The following is a 17113-nucleotide window of genomic DNA, read 5'->3' as shown; positions in this document are numbered from 1 at the left end:
ATTGTCAAATGTGACCAATGGTGTGTGTGCTTTGGGATGATGTGCCAGCTTGTATGCCTTTGTGAATGTGTGTTTGTGTGTGGAGGGGATGAGGATTGCGAAGGAGGGGTGGACATGGCTTCTGCATTCAAGGTTACTTAGGCCTAAAAAAAAAATAGGTGTGGTTACGGTAACCTGACCTACCCTATTTTTAGGGGCCAACCCCATAACTTTTTATTACATTTGTCAAAAAAAACCACAAAAAAACGAGTGCAGAAAACGCTATGAAACGCAATGAAAACGAAAGCGCTCGAGTCGCACACTTATTTCCCTGCCAAGTAGGTTTAATTTGTACACATTAGAAAAAAAAGTTTTAAAAAAAAATGATTGCCTACCTTCCTAAATGTTCAGCCTTTTTTACTTTTTTCAATTCCCATGCCTGCAGCAGGTTTTTGTTTGCTGTATTTGTACCTGCTGCTGTAGAAGAAGAAGAAGTATCAGTTTTTATCAAACACCCCTCCCCACCCCCCACTTTATTTTACAGACTGATGCTGGATGGAGCCCCATTGATTGCCATCCACAAGGCGCGATACTACAAGCGAAAAGACGGCTTGGCGTTGGGACCTGGTGAGTGTTTGAACTTAAAATGTTTTTTACAGTTTGTTTTATAGACTTTCTATTAGGCAATCGAAATCTCTGTGATTTTGCGGATTTCTGAACACTTACGCAGATTTCCGCGAAAGCAAAAAAATTAAACAAAACAAAACATGTTTTATAGTTTTACCCAGATGAGAGGGACAAAATAGTGGTTTTGTATGCATGCACAATTTTTCATGCACCAGAGGGGGTAAAATTCATTTTTGCAAGGCGAAAATGCTTCAGCTTCAGGCGACGTTGCCCCCAAGCCCCCACCAGGGGACCTACGTGGCCCACTGGACCCTGGCGTTATTCATTTAATTGAAACTCATTCTACCTTGAATGGATTGCCTGTTTAATTATATTCATGTTTAGCCTGGAACATATTGACCTAGGAATATGTTTTGAATGTACATGATTCCTGAACTTCTGTAAGGAATCCAAATCAGCTGTGAGTATATAACAGTGAATTCTGGATCTGGATCTGGATTCTTTACGTTGCAGGAACCACTGTTGGTCATCTTCGCAACGGATGAATTTGTTGTACATGTTCATTTCCTTTACGTGTACTTTTGACACTACTTCTGTAAGGAATCAAAAAACTGCCACATGTATATTACAGTGAATTTTTTCTATGTATCATACACGTTGCATACACACATCTGTTTCCATTTTGTGCATGGCTTTAGGCTGTTCATACTTTCACTTGACTTGCAGTTTTAAATGAAGTCGATGCAATGCAAAAAGATTGAAAGTCTTATTCTTCTTTTGCAAGGGCCTTTTGTGACAGCCCTGGAATATTCCACTGACCGGAAGGCAGAGGTTGTTGGTAAACCAGAAGCTGCGTTTTTCCTTGAAGCAGTCAAAGACTTTGGCTGTGATGCCGCTCAGTGTGTCATGATTGGTGATGTGAGTTCTGTTTATGAAATGTTTTTGTTTTGTGTGTGTGTATGTGTGTGGGTGTCTGCAAATATGTGTGTGTGTGTCTGAGTGTGTGTTTGTCTGTGTGTGTTTGTGTGTGTGTAGTGCATCTTTGTGTGCATATATAGCCAAAATGCATACCGTACTTTCCGGGTCATAAGGCGCGACTTTTTTCCTCGAGTTCGACCCCTGCGTCTTGTATAACGAAGGGTCTAATCCGTGTATGAAATACGAAAAAAATCAAAGAGACCGCCTGAGTACCAGTCAAACAACTTGTGATAATGCATGTTTCAGCTACTAGGTACTGCCCTGGCCAAGTTTCCTCGAGCTCTCAAGCCACCCAGCTATCACAATGCCTGCCTTTGATCTGGCCGCACACACAGAGCACACATAATTATTTCCATTCTGTTAAACTCGGTCACTGACCGGTCACTGACCCGGTGCAGGAAGTATTTCCTCTCTCAGATATGACAGGGGAACCACCTCTCATGGCAAAAACTGGGTCACTGACCCCTGGGAAGAAGGTCGTGTCTATAAACAAGGCCACCCAGCTATCACAATGTCTTTGATCTCGCCGCACACACAGAGTTCGACTCTGTTAAACTCGCCCAAGTAAAAAAGTACTACACTATGTACTATAGTATACCATAGTACTTGTACTATAGTATACTATAGTTTACTATAGTACAAGTACTATGGTACATTGAATTGTACTATGGTATACTATAGTTTACTATAGTACAAGTACTATAGTACATTGAATTGTACTATGGTGTACCATAGTTTACTATAGTACTAGTACTATAGTAAACTATAGTACAAAAAGTACTATAGTACAATACATTAGTGTGTACTATAGTACATTGTGGTACATGTACTATAGTATACTATAGTAAACTATAGTACATTTAAATGTACTATAGTATTTTGAGCACTTTTTTGCCAAAATGTACTATAGTATACTATAGTAAACTAGAGTAAACTATAGTTTACTAGAGTACATGTACTACAGTTTACTAGAGTAAAGTGTAGTACAGCGTGGTACTTTCGTAGAGTACATTTGTACTATAGTACTTTTACTATAGTTTACTATAGTACAGCGTGGTATTTTTGGCATGGTACATTTGTACTATAGTACTTTTACTATAGTTTACTATAGTACAGTGTGGTACTTTTGTTGCTGTAGATTTTGTACTATAGTACTTTTACTACAGTTTACTATAGTATACTGCAGTACTTTCTTGAAAAAGTACCATAGCCTTAAAAATTACACTGGATGTAAATGTGGCCCCAAGTTTTGCTGAATCAATTGTTTTGTGTGAATTGAATGTGTGTGTGCACGATCAGGCCACTCGCTGCAGTCAATCTGTCACATTTGGTAGGAAAGTAAAGGTTCATCACATGTTTTAAATTTTATTTTCATTTTTCGGCAGAGCATTAATAGTCAAACTTATGTAAGAACATTTTAAATATCCACTAACATGTAAAAGACCCAATTAAATAATAATTTTAAATAAGGTGTCCATCTTGCACAGTGAGTAACCAAGCTGTTGATTTTTGAGTCACTTGAGAAAAAGTGACTCTATGTAATCGGTCAGTGTTAGTCTGTCCGGCCGGCCGTCCGGCCGGCCGGCCGTCCGTAGACACCACCTTAACGTTGGACTTTTCTCGGAAACTATCAAAGCGATCGGGCTCATATTTTGTTTAGTCGTGACCTCCAATGACCTCTACACTTTAACGATGGTTTCGTTGACCTTTGACCTTTTTCAAGGTCACAGGTCAGCGTCAAAGGAAAATTTAGACATTTTATATCTTTTCTCGGAAACTATCAAAGCGATCGGGCTCATATTTTGTTTAGTCGTGACCTCCAATGACCTCTACACTTTAACGATGGTTTCGTTGACCTTTGACCTTTTTCAAGGTCACAGGTCAGCGTCAAAGGAAAAATTAGACATTTTATATCTTTGACAAAGTTCATCGGATGTGATTGAAACTTTGTAGGATTATTCTTTACATCAAAGTATTTACATCTGTAGCCTTTTACGAACGTTATCAGAAAAACAAGGGAGATAACTAGCCTTTTCTGTTCGGCAACACACAACTTAACGTTGGGCTTTTCTCGGAAACTATAAAAGTGACCGGGCTCAAATTTTATGTGAACGTGACTCATTGTGTTGTGAATAGCAATTTCTTCCTGTCCATCTGATGCCTCATATAATATTCAGAACTGCGAAAGTGACTCGATCGAGCGTTTGCTCTTCTTGTTGGTAAATGTCCCAATGCAGAAACAGCTTTAATGCAATTTTTTTATAACCCTGTTAACCAGAACAAGTAATAATAAAATGCACGAAACAGATTTATTATAGCACTCTTCTTTGTGGGAATTCATCTTTAGCCATTGAGTATAACTGTTTTATCATCATTGCTTTGTTGTTGTTCTTTAGCCATTTACGTTGAATGACTTGTTATACATTGACATTGATAGTTTTATTCTTCTTCTTCTTCGTCGTTCGCTAGTTAGTTTTTATCATAAGAACCTTTTCAAATTCCTATTTATACATAAATGCATATTTTATATTGTAAAGCAGTATGCATTGTTAGAGGATTTTTTAGTAGCAGTGTTTAAATGTCGAAGCTGCTTTTCCCATTTTTACCCAAGAGACCGACTGTATATTGTGTTATTGTATTTGTCAGACTTGATTGTACCAAGTCCCTACACATGTTGTAATGCGCTTAGAGCCAAATATTTTTGTTTTTTGAAAGGGATAGGCGCAATATAAATACACTTTATTATTATTATTATTATTTATTATATTTTCTCAAAATTATCTCCCCTACAGCCAAGTTAAATTTCTATGATTAGCTTTGAAAGTGACCATGCATACATCAGTACATGAAAACTCTGAACAATCAAAGGAGACAATGATTGTCCCTATTATTGACCGGAACTCTACCCCAATCTGAACTTGAATAATGCAAACTATCAAGCTGACTTGATGTCATCTAACCCTGTATGTGTGTGACCTTACACAGATAAAGTTATTGAGTTACTTTCTTTCTTTATTTGGTGTTTAACGTCGTTTTCAACCATTCAAGGTTATATCCCGATGGGGAAAGGGGGGAGATGGGATAGAGCCACTTGTCAATTGTTTCTTGTTCACAAAAGCACTAATCAAAAATTTGCTTCAGGGGCTTGCAACGTAGTACAATATATGACCTTACTGGGAGAATGCAAGTTTCCAGTACAAAGGACTTAACATGTCTTACATACTGCTTGACTAAAATCTTTACAAAAATTGACTATATTCTATACAAGAAACACTTAACAAGGGTAAAAGGAGAAACAGAATCCGTTAGTCGCCTCTTACGACATGCTGGGGAGCATCGGGTAGATTCTTCCCCCTAACCCGCGGGGGGTTATTGAGTTACAACGATCTTGCTTCAAACACATTCAAAATAATACCATTTCTCTGTTATTATTATTAATTTCTGTGAACTTAAAAGTTTATGAGGGTCAATTTTACATGGGTCACATCTACAGGTCATCCAACTTCAATAGCCTGTAAAGTATCAAAAATCTAGCTTTCAAAACATTTCAGAAAAATAAGAACACATGCTTTCGCAACACATCCTTGATATTTGTCAAAAATGTGGTTTTGAAAAAATGCCAAATGTGGTCATGTTTGAAATTGATCAAACCATAGCAGTATGTTAACTTTGTAAATTCTATCCCGAAAACCATCCAAGAAAACAACAATGTTCAATTCTGTCTACCAATTGTAAGTCAGCCTAATTATGCTCCCCATCAGTGACATTCTCCTGACCTGGTGAGTCAAAACTCACTAAATGTCCAATGGAGAGTTTTCAGCATGCAACCAGAAAGTATATAGTGTGGTGTTATGTCCCTTTTTTTCAAAACAGGGTTATATATGTGGCAATAATCACATGAAATGTTCTCTGTCCTCCACATCTGTTTGATTTGTGATTGGTGTCCAGATTATTTGCTACAGGCATCTGATTAAGTTTATTGTAGCTGCTGTCCGGTTCCCTTTGCCAGTGATATCTGCTTTCCTGTTCTGTAACTTGTATTTATGTTCGCCGATGGCACCCGCTGAATAGTTTTGGTTGTTCTCCAATGGCATCTAGCTAGCTGCTTTGACGTCTGTAAGTGGTATCAAGGTCCTTCACCATGCAGTCATCTGCTGGAAGTGAACAGGAGGCTCTCTTGCTTATGACACCCACACCAGAGCATGGAATGAAACCTGCAATGACACAGCAGTATGACTATGAGAAAGCATGCAGACTGAAGCAAAGAGGGCCAAACTTTAAGAGAATGATAATGAAACCTAACTTAAGTGCCGTGGCTTTTAGTGCATATATATCTAACTTTTAAAAGTTGTGTCCGTCTGTGTGTGTATTATGATGACTAAAGGCTCCGAAACAGCTGCACCGACTGAGACGGTGGTGGTGGTGGGGGTTTGAAACGTGCTGGTGCGTGTATGTTTGTGCTTGCGTGTGTGCAGGCATGAATATGAATGTCTTTGTCAGTATGTGTGTGTGTGTGTGTGTGTGAATTTATGAATACAATTGAAGGCACAGTAAGCCTCCCGTAAACCATCACAGATACGGTCAGGCTTTTACACACAGACTACAGTACAAACACCCTTTCATTTAAACACTCACCGATTGAGAACATCCTAGGTGCCCTCCATAAAGAGCGAACAATTTTCAAATAATTTATTTTTGCGTGGTTTATCTTACCCCTGAGCCATCGTGAACCAGTGTGATCCAGTTTCCCTTTTTTCACAATGTAGTCGTCAGTTAGTCATTTGAATGCGACTCCATGTGAGCTTATCTACAATAGCACGTTTTTATGCACGAAACAAACGGCTGTGGTTCACAAAAACTCTAGCGATGGTTTTTGACTGTTGAGAGGAACGGTGATATATGCATAAACCGCCGTCTGCTACGACCCTTGCGTGACCCTGCTTCCGGGCTTTTCTTTTTTCAAACTTTCACAACTTCGAATTGTACTGATCTTGTCTTGATGAAAAAAGAATTCTTTTATGATTAAAGAATGTTTGTGTGACAAGCTGTCAATTTATTATTTAGATTTTAAAAGTTAGGTCTAGCGCAAAAACGCACCACGGTCCAAAAACATTCTGATAATCATCGATCCACGGCTATCGCCAGTTTACATCGATAGAATGAGACCCGAAGGGAAGTAACTCATTTTTGACCTGAGTTCAATCGGCAAAATTAATTCTTTAAAAATTGCTCGCTCTTTACGTAGGGCACCTAGGATATTCCCGTTTGGTGAGCGTTCAAATGGAAGGGTGTTTGTACTGTGTGTAAAAGCCTGACAGTATCTGTGATGGTTTACGGGAGGCTTACTGTCCGGGCGTGATTTCTGGTATTGAATATTCATAACAGCCGTCCAGCACCAAAACGAGGCGCCATTGTTGTAGAGGACCAAGTCCACGAAAATAAATTCTTTGAAAATTTTTCACGCTCGACAGAAAGCAGCCAGGATGTTCCCGTTCGGTGAGCGTTCAAATGGAAGTATGCTTGTACTGTATGTAGACGCTCGGGGAGCTCTGTGATGGTTTACGGGAGGCTTACTGTGCCTTTAATGTATACATCTATACACACCCAAGAAGATAAGGCGCTCAGCAGGTCTGCACTCATGTTGATCCATTATGTCGGAAACAGGCAGGAATTGGATCCTCCACCCGACAGTCACTGAGCTACAGTGCTGCTCTCAGCTATAAGCAAGAGAAAGCAGCTTGAGTGTTTCATCGCATATAATTCCAGTGTTTGCATACTCCATAGCGATTAGCTGAAACTATTTAGCTAAAACATTAAACTATTATCAGTGGAATACCAAAGGGGTGGCATATGTCATCCAAAATATAAGGCAATTTAAAGTGTGATTGACGGGACAGAAGCGTTTCAATGATACAAATAGAGAACACTACATAGCCTACTGTGTGTTACTGGGTTTACACAAGTAAAAGTGAATATTATTTCTTCTTCTGTTTCTTCGTTCATGGGCTTAAGACTCCCACGTTCACTCATGTGGATTTTTACGTGTATGGCCGCCATTCAGACAGCATACGCCAATTTCGGGGGAGGCATGCTGGGTATTTTCGTGTTTCTATAACCCACCGAACTCCCACATGGTTTACAGGATCTTTTCCGTGCGCACTTGGTCCTGTGCTTGCGTGTACAATGCGCCCGTCGTGAATATTTCAATATTTGAAAAGCAATAAGTGTAAATCTGGTGCCACACAGCAAGCCATGAAGTATTCTGTTTTCAATTCCTACGTACCGGAGAGATAACCCATGTAGTAACTAAACCATACACGCACATATGGGCATATCATTGAGGTCATGGCAAGCTGGTCTGGCAGGGACCTTATATATTCCACTGCTCATGATTACAAAGTCACAGATGCAAAGTCATTCTCGTAACACGTTTGGGCTTGCCATTTTCTCGCGAGTGTTTTGAGAATGAAGTTTGTCTCGGAGATTTTGCATAAGCAGTGGAAAATGACATCCCTGACAGACATGTTGTTTGAACCAACCTCATTTACATGATAGACACGCCTGTGAAGAGATGGTTCATTTATCACATCATGACACATGGGTGGTATCTCTAAGGTAGGCAAAACAATATATATCTAAATGCACCAATTTACCTCAAGCACTCAGCAGGTCTGCACATATGTTGATCCATTAGGTCAAAAAACCACCAGAACTTGATATGTTGTCCTAAAGTCACAGATACAGTGGAACCCCCCAAGGATCCTGAAAAAATAATTAAAAATGAAGAGCCAACACTTGTACAAATTATCTGTCTTTGTACATGTTATACAAGCACATACACAAATAAATCTGCTTGCACTATGCTGGCTTTAGGCATGTGTAATAAAATTATTTTGGGGGAGCTTCTCGATTCAACCGGGAACTTTTGTTGTTGTCAAAAGCAATTTATGCCTCAAACATTCTCCCACTCTAAGACTGAACTATGCATTCAGTATGTGTTGATATCTGACTTAAACTCACAAAAATAACAAAGGCTAGTTTGTAAAAAGACACTGATTTGAAAAGAAAATTTAAATTCAATTACATATTATTGGCTCACGTAAGTGTAGCCTATGCGATGCTAACTTTTGTCTGTCTGTGCGTGCGTGCGTGCGTGCGTGCGTGCGTATGTATGTATGTATGTATGTATGTCTGTCTGTGGTAGAAACTTTAACATTTCCGAGTCTATGTGTGTGTGGTTATCCAAGACTATGGATACAGATTACGTCACGGTCAAAAGTGTTTGACGTCAATTAATGCATCATGACGTCATGCCTCCCTGTAGTCTTTCTCTCTCGCGCGGTGTGTGTGTGTGTGTGTGTGTGTTCATTTTGTGCACATGTGTTAGTGTTACTGTTTGTGTGTGTGTGTGTGTGTGTGTGTGTGTGTGTGTGTGTGCGTGCGTGCGTGTGTGTGTGTGTGTAAGAAAGAGAGACTGAGAGAGAGTGTGTGTGTGTGTGTGTGTGTGTGTGTATGTGGGTGTGTGTGTGTGTGTGTGTGTGCATGAGTTTGTGTGTATGTTTGTGTGTGTTTGTTTGTAAAGGTGTGTGTGTCCGTCTGTCTATGTGCGTGTGAGTTTTGTATGTATGAGATCTGTGTGAGTCACTGTGTGTGTGTGTGTGTGTGTGTGTGTGTGTGTGTGTGTGTGTGTGTGTGTGTGAGCTTGTGTGTGTGTGCGTGCATGCATGCGCGTGTGTGTGTGTGTGTGTGTGTGTATGTGTGTGTCTGTTTGTAAGAAAGACTGGCTGAACCGGCCCCCGTAGCGCAGTGGTTAGCGCATCGGGCTGCGGGCCGGGAGGTCGTGGGTTCGAATCCCATCAGGGTCATGTGGGTTTTTCGGGCTACGGTCGGCTCCTACCCAGAGTGGAAGTGCTATGGTTCCTATGGGAAGGCTGGAATCACACAGCCGAGTGTCATTCACTTAACGAATGCGACTTTGAGGGTGCTCAGGTTCTGCTTACCTGACCAACACCGCAGGTGCGGCAGTTCTCGGGCCTGGTTGACACCAGGATATATTATGACAGTAAGCGTAGAGTGCTGCCCTGTCACGTAGTCTCAAACCAAATTGGAAATCCATAGCATCATCATTATAATCATCCTCATCTCATTAATCATCCAAAATTATAAAATGTCCTTGCTCTTGTGGCCCTTCATGCCCGGAGCTCTCATGGTGACCTTGGTCTCAGTGTTCCTGTTCCATCCTTCCCTGAATAGTACTTCTGCTGTCAGTCAGATCTAGATCTAGCGTCTTCCACTCTTGCACTGTGTCTATGCTTACTGTGTGCGTGTATGTGTGACGGAGTGATTGAGTTTGTGTTACTGTTTGTCGATTTCTTACGGGAGCCTTGAAGGCTTCGCCTCTTGTTATGTACTATATAATCTGTTCTGGGGCTTTTTTCCAGGTCTTTTAAAAAAGGATGTTCACAAACAATAACAAACACATTTTCAATCCAATGAATGTTTGCAGCACTGTCAGCCGGACAGAAATGACAGTATGTTGACAAAGCCATGATAAAAACATAACCTGCAGTCCTACCTTAGCGCAAAGAAGTATGAATGGTCTCTGTGTACTCTACAATCTCTGACTGTGGCCCTATGTAAAGGTCGAAAAGAGCTGGCTGTGCTTGGCCATTAAGAAAAATTTCAGTTAATTCAGATTTGTACAAGGAGAGCATAAAAGCATACATTCACAGCATGTATGTCTTGTTATTGCTATAGGTCTATATATCTATGCCACAATGACACAGCAAATACGTACATTCATACAGACATATTCATTTACTCATATAATTTAAATTATATAGCACCACAGGAATATGTTAATATCAAAATCTAATATGAAATTTCCTACACACACCCATGAAGTTCAAGCCCTAAGCAGTTCTGCACACATGTTGATCCAGGAGGTCCAAACACACCCTGCACTTGTTGTCCAACAGTCACTGCTCCAGTGAAACCCTCCATTTAGGACCCTGAAAGATATAACAAGTTCCATAAAGTGATACAAAACTCTTTGTTGTTGTCCTTATCTGCTGAAGGAGCACCTCCTGTCGCTTCACAGCATCTGTAACACAAGAGAGGACTGAGTATCCAGCCAGAAATTTCATGACTGTATTTTTATAATGATGATCAACAAAACTTTTTAAGGGCTTTTAAAATGATATGACAAATATAAAGTCAGATGCACTTCACCCATTGTTATACTTAAACATAGAACTAAGGCTTGCTCATACAGTGGAACTCCCCTTGTTAGACCTCAAAATATCTGAGAAAAATAGGCCTTAAAAAGGACCCCTGGGTGTCTTAAAAAGGCCGTTGATTGATGATTCACAAAGGTTATTCACAGAAAATATGAAAAAAGCAAGGTCCTAAAAGGGAGTGTGTCTTTAAGTGTGTGTGTCTGTCTGTGCATCACAATTAAGGGCTAAACAAAAACAAACACACACCCAAGAAAAGCAAAATTTGATCAAACTCCAAGACAGTGAATCAAACAAGAAATGTCCATCACTGATTCAGACGCAGTTTATATTTGAATGTATGTGTGTGTGTTGCAAACATTACACAAAAGTGGATCATAAATACCAAATTCAGCTATGCTAGTACAATATAATTGCAAATTACATTAAATTTGAAATGAAATTTTATAATTTGTTGTTAATAATTTACTTACTGGTTAAAGAGTACAACTTTTCACAATTTCAGCACAGAGAATGGAATCCTTGGTGTCTGCTTCCTTTTCTATCTGAATGACTCATTGGTACAGCCATCTGTCATCACCCTGCCGACTGTTTTTTTGACCTGGAGTCCAGAAGCTTCCCCACCAACTCAGGCAGTTTTGTTTTTCACTAAAAGTAAAAGAATAAAGGTCAAATAGATTTGCACAAAGGAATAAAAAGAGGTTTTCTAGTAATCCAAATAAAGCATGCAGAAATAAAAACACAAAAAGTAACATCAAACAGTTTTGCCTCTTGTGCCCCCAAGACACTGGAATAATTACAGGCCACCAGATAGGCCGTCCATCACTGAAAGTGAACAGAAAAACTTGATGTTTAAATATGTGTGTGTGTGTGTCAGTGTGTGTGTGTGTGTGTGTGTGTGTGTGTGTGTGTGTGTGTGTGTGTGTGTGTGTTATACAAGTGGTACGGGTAATTTAAGACAAGAGTTTAAAATGTCACTTACTTGTTGTCCCTGTCAGTGTAAACTTTCAGCACAAAGAAGAATGGAAACATTGGTGTTTTTGTCGGTTCCGTTCCAATTGAATGATTTGGTACAGCCATGCCATCAAGTTGATCAACCAGCTCACTGTTCCTGTTACCAGTTCAACCTCTTTTCCACATTGCCGACAGATTTTTAATCTGAAAAAGTCATGTATACATGTTTTCAAAATGGGAATTTACAAGTAAACAGTTAACGAAATAGTCCGCCTCTGTCACGTACTCCCCACGAACACCACCATGTGGGGCAGCCAGATCCAGATAGAATCAACAAACAAGTAAAACTCAAAGTAAAAACATCAAACTCAAACTCAAAGAGAAAAAACCCAACCAGACGGCCCAATGGTCACTGTAATTGTATCAGATTCAGATTCTCACAATGGTATAAACTTTGCAAATCTCAAAAATATTCGGATACGGGTAGTGACAGTGATAGTGAAAAAGAGTTGTGGGAGTAAAGAATAATTATACGTACTCCTCACTCGATAGTCGATGACTTGGCAGTTGTGAACGGCTCAGATCATGGGTGAAATTGACACCACCAGATTAAAATGCTCATTTTAAAGCCATCCATTTGAATTAAAAGGAAACAAAGCATACCACACTGCTTAGTTTGAAATGAACAAAAACGAAATGAAAGGAACCAACAACATTGTTTTGTGTGTGTGGATTTTAAACACATTTTATTCACAAAACACGGCAGAAAATGGCGACTGATTTGTTGCACAGCGACAGTACACTTTTTAAACCCAGGCCAGTACTTTCATCAATGACAAAAGAAAGCAATGGAGGCCTGCATACTACAGTCTTATTGTTCTTTTATGTGCCTGAGGGATAAAATGCTGCAGTAAACTGACTTTTAAGACGTCATTGCACTCGGAAGATTTGTCTTCCGCTAATAACTTTGGTGTCACACGTTATGGGCAAACTTGAGGCAGGTCGCATTCTTGCAAAATATCATTAACAACAAAGAAAAGTCATTTTTAGCATAGAAATAGAAAAGCTTTACCATAATAATGTGTTTTAAAAAAGAAAAACATTATAGTGTCGGCAGAACACGACTCTCGTTAAGTCAAATGAGTTTCGTGTCACATCGTTATGGGCGGAAGATTGTGTTCAAACGCTGTAGTAGAAGAAAATTGTATTGAAAAATTGCTGTCTGTATCATAATTAGCGCCCATAGACTTTTGATGCACCAAATATTGTGTGAAAATATGACGTAATTGAGAGCGTGACCTCATAGTTCGTTCCGTCAAACTTATCAAACCTGTTATGGGCGTGAGATTTTGTCAGTGATGTTCTTGTTTTGGACTTTTGCGCTGTCCCAATGAAGCTGGAACAAATCCAAAGGTAAGAAATGTTTCTTCTATTGTATCCAAAGTCATTGGTTGGAACTGAATTCTATTAAATACGTTTCAGCACTTGGAAATACGTGATTTGTAATGTTCTGTGATTCCCGAATTCGTGGCCGTCAAAGTAATGGGGTCTGTTAGTTAACTTTTTGGTGTTTTTCTTAAGCTTAAAAGCTGTTGCGTTTATTTGTCATGATGTCAACACATGAATTGTCTTCCGCGTGCAGGAACGGATGAGCACAGCCACATCAAACGTCGGTTTGTGTAGTGTGCCTGCAGAAGATGTGAACAGGCACAGGCCAGAGCGGACAGGGACAAAGCCACTGAAGAACACACAGAGACTTCACTGCGTGAAGGGAATCCAACCTTTCGTGGTTGCAACACGAGATGCTGACTGTGAAAATGCTGAAATTGCTGGAGACTGGAACGTGTCGCGACTTGCACCTCCAAGACGGAGACAAGCACGGGCAGACCAGCCAACGGCCCCCGGACACGCTTCGCCTGTGCAGCTACCACAGCAGCCAGCTGCGCCCGTACACCTGCCAGATCAGTCAGCTACGCCCGGACACCTGCCAGATCAGCCAGCTACGCCCGGACACCTTCCAGATCAACCAGCGACGCCCGTACACCTGCCACATCAGCCCGGACACCTGCCACATCAGCCAGCTACGCCCGGACACCTGCCAGATCAACCAGCGACGCCCGTACACCTGCCAGATCAGCCAACAACGCCCGGACACCAGCCAGATCAGCCAGCTACGCCCGTACACCTGCCACATCAGCCAGCTACGCCCGCACACCTGCCAGATAAGCCATCTACGCGCGTTCACCTGCCAGATCAGCCATCGACGCCTCAACAGCTGCCAGACCATCCAGCAAAGAGGTAGACCTAAAGACTTTAACATGAATTGTAATAATGTAAATATTTCATAAGACTAAAAGTAAAACTGGTTGCAATTGCACACATTGGTTTCACTATAATTATTTTAAAATCGTACGTACAGAATCTATATTGATCACTCTCATTCACATGCACCAAGAATACTTTTTTCAACAAAAGAATGAGGAATTCAATTTCAAAATTTGAATAAAATACTAAAGTCAGTTCACACACTCTGACACAGATTTTCTTTTTAACAGGGAACTCAAGATTGGGGACTACGTGTGAGCCTACCTGTTGACTGTCAATGGGATTGCAGCCAAGGGAAAGCATTGTGTTGCAGTAGTAAGTTTTGATTGAGCGCATTAATGCATAGCACAACACTACACGGTGTGATAATTTCGCAATCACTTTTTTCAATTTATTGATAGCTAGTACTGTAATAGCATATTACTTAGTGTAGCACGCAATAACTGATACTGTCATCATTTTCACGAGTTTTCATTCACAAACACCTGGGAAATAAATCTCATGTTCCCGATGCAATAAATCCCCGGTTACCATAGTTGCAGGAAGCGGGCAATACATGGATGATCAAAAGCAAACCCAATAAAAACGCTCGGGGATTCTTCGGCTCTTTTCATTGGCGTTTCACCAGACCTAGACAGACGACACTACTTTGCAAAGTTCCAAAAAACGAACTGGCAAACTGGCACAAGTAAACAAAAAACAAAACTACTTCATGAAAGGTCATAAATTCATCACAAACAAAGGAAACCTAGTGATACGCTTTGTCTTCGTACAAGGTCATGGAGTGCGTGTATCTGTGTTTCGATACACAGACGTTCAGAGAAACAGGAACGTCAAGTTCAAGTCAAACCAATTGACCCCTGACACACACATTTTGACCCGTGCACAAGACGCTGTATCGCTAAACGAAGCGCAAATAAGAAATAATAATAAAAGCAAAGAACAGAGCAACGAGATATGCAAACATCTAACAAAGCCGAGCAAGCAGAATGACAGGTCTAATGAAAAACAAAGAGGCACTGAGTCGGAAACAAGATCGCGATTCTTTCCTTCGCTGCACGACGCACATCTTCTGTGACCTTTGACCCAACGTACCTTGCTTGCACGATGTAAATCTTATGTGAGCTTTGACCAAACGTAGCTTCCACATTCAATCACTAAGCTTAGATATTTACAACTGAAAACCAAGGGGGTGGAATACTGAGAGGAACCTACAGAACTGTGCAACCTGGCATACTTATCTCAACATTTTATGAACTCAAAACACAGAAAGTTGCTTTCACACGCCAACATCTTATAATGTTGTTAAACCGTGTGTACACAAAGATGACATTTTTGTCAAATCATACTTGTGCGTTGACAGAGCTTTTTACGTCATGTATTTGATCTCAACTGTTGACTCGTGATTTGTAGAAATGTAAAACATTTTACAAATCGCGGGGCGCGCCGCGTGATTTGTAACCACTGTTTTACAAATCACGTGGCACACCGCGAGATATGTAAAACATTTTTTTTTTACAAATCACATAAATGCGCCCGATATTTTCTTGTCATCTCGAAAGTCCAGGGATCTATCAGCTTGGCAGTAATTACGATGTTGAGAATGTTTTTGAGAACTCACGTGGACATGTTTGTGACGGACACACCGACAGACACACACATCTGCGCTTATCACGCTTCGAAATCGAATTATAGAAAATAATAACATGTGCAGATTTACTCAAACACTTCCATTTTCATGTGGAATTTTGGCCTGGTTGACTGGGATCTGGACAACAAATACTAATACTAATAAAATGAAAAGGCATGTATTACTTTGTGGTTTTTAGGTTCGACGTAATTTGTAATTTTTTTTTACATTTTTACAAGTCACAGGTTAACATCAACTTCGATCCATGGTAGTAAATAAACTATACTACCTGCAACGGATTTAGGTATGAGTCGGTACTTATTGTATTTGTTCCAGATCGACAAGCTGGAAGAGGAAGGTGTTCAGGTCCGGTTGATGAAGCGTGTTAGGAGTCACTACGTTTTCTTGGGATTGGATAACAAGACCTTCGTGCACCATGAAGAAATTGTCAAAAAAATGGCCATAAGCAGAATAGATTCAAAGGGCAAACATTTTTTTGATTGACCTGCACCGAATCACGATTTGCCCTACAAAGTCCAGAAGATGTGGGTCTTGTACGACCCATACTTTCTAACTATGACAGGGTGAACTGTCAACAATGATAGAGTTATGTTATGTTCGGTCATTTAATTGTTTTTCTCTTTCAATCCTTATCTAATTATCTCCCCCTGACCCATTGTTTCTGCCTTCAGGATCGCTGTGTTTATTGTAACTTGGAAGTGTGTCTAGATGCTGGACCCTGATTGGTTAATTGTTTAAAAGGACGCGCGCTATTCCTAGATGGGGGCCCGGTAGCTCAGTTGGTAAGACTTTTTCGTTTCATGCTAAGTCACTGTATAATGTTCCCCCATGTAATGCATATCAGAATGTTTGTCTTGAGTTCTACTTTTTATGTGCATGATACGTTTGCCGATTATCTCAGTTTGGAGAGTTTTGTTATTTTCTGCACCGAAGATGTTTCAGTGCCTTCGCTAGAACCGTTATTTTTCTATCCTATTAAATAAATATCGGTTTTTACGTAATGTTACTTATTTTGCTGGAAAGTTAAAGGTCGTAGCTTTAATTTGATGTATTGGTTGTTAGAATTAGTTATGTTCCTTTTTTGTCAACTGAGTGTAAAGGTATTGCGAGAAACATAGACTGATTCTGTGTTTCCAGCCGTATTCAGGCCGAATTTTCCCCCTGCTAGTCAGTTCATTCCAATAAAATATGCGGCCAACTTGAATGCATTATCATAAAATATGTTGAAACAGTGTTGCCTCAATGTGTGTGGATGCATTGGAATGTCTTGGTGTCTACGTTATGCGCGTACATAAGATAAGATTTGATATAACAAAATATTAACGGAAAACCGTTACAGCGACCATTTTCTGTTTCGTTTTGC

The 17113-nt window shown here is 40.1% G+C and overlaps 2 protein-coding genes and 1 long non-coding RNA gene across 7 annotated transcripts in view; 2 read left to right on the top strand and 1 right to left on the bottom strand.

Annotated features, from left to right (window-relative positions):
* LOC138951508 (haloacid dehalogenase-like hydrolase domain-containing protein 2) overlaps positions 1–17113 on the top strand; it is a 56762-nt gene that overhangs the window by 29030 nt on the left and 10619 nt on the right. For all 3 annotated transcript variants that reach the window (XM_070323117.1, XM_070323115.1, XM_070323116.1), the window contains exons 4-5: positions 524–606; positions 1391–1524. In XM_070323117.1, coding sequence (XP_070179218.1) covers positions 524–606; positions 1391–1524 — 217 coding nt within the window. The remainder of the gene's footprint in view (positions 1–523; positions 607–1390; positions 1525–17113) is intronic.
* LOC138951520 (uncharacterized) lies at positions 4997–12347 on the bottom strand. Of its 3 annotated transcripts, none has more exons than XR_011451135.1 (7): positions 12313–12347; positions 11803–11978; positions 11294–11468; positions 10481–10595; positions 8238–8346; positions 7189–7301; positions 4997–5798 (listed from the first exon to the last, which is right to left on the bottom strand). It is a non-coding gene; the product is annotated as an uncharacterized lncRNA (long non-coding RNA). The 3 variants fall into 3 exon arrangements; XR_011451136.1 differs by having other exon boundaries at positions 12320–12344; XR_011451137.1 differs by lacking the exon at positions 8238–8346.
* Positions 13580–16200, top strand: LOC138951513 (keratin-associated protein 4-4-like). The gene is made up of 3 exons (XM_070323122.1): positions 13580–14072; positions 14330–14414; positions 16066–16200. The coding sequence occupies exons 1-2, from the start codon at positions 13592–13594 to the stop codon at positions 14368–14370; spliced, it is 522 nt and encodes a 173-aa protein (XP_070179223.1). The 5' UTR covers positions 13580–13591; the 3' UTR covers positions 14371–14414; positions 16066–16200.

The sequence above is a fragment of the Littorina saxatilis genome, linkage group LG16 (genome assembly GCF_037325665.1).
Source record: "Littorina saxatilis isolate snail1 linkage group LG16, US_GU_Lsax_2.0, whole genome shotgun sequence".
Classification (NCBI taxonomy): domain Eukaryota; kingdom Metazoa; phylum Mollusca; class Gastropoda; order Littorinimorpha; family Littorinidae; genus Littorina; species Littorina saxatilis.
The sequence above is the reverse complement of the archived record's forward strand: the minus strand, read 5'-3'. Positions and strand labels throughout refer to the sequence as shown.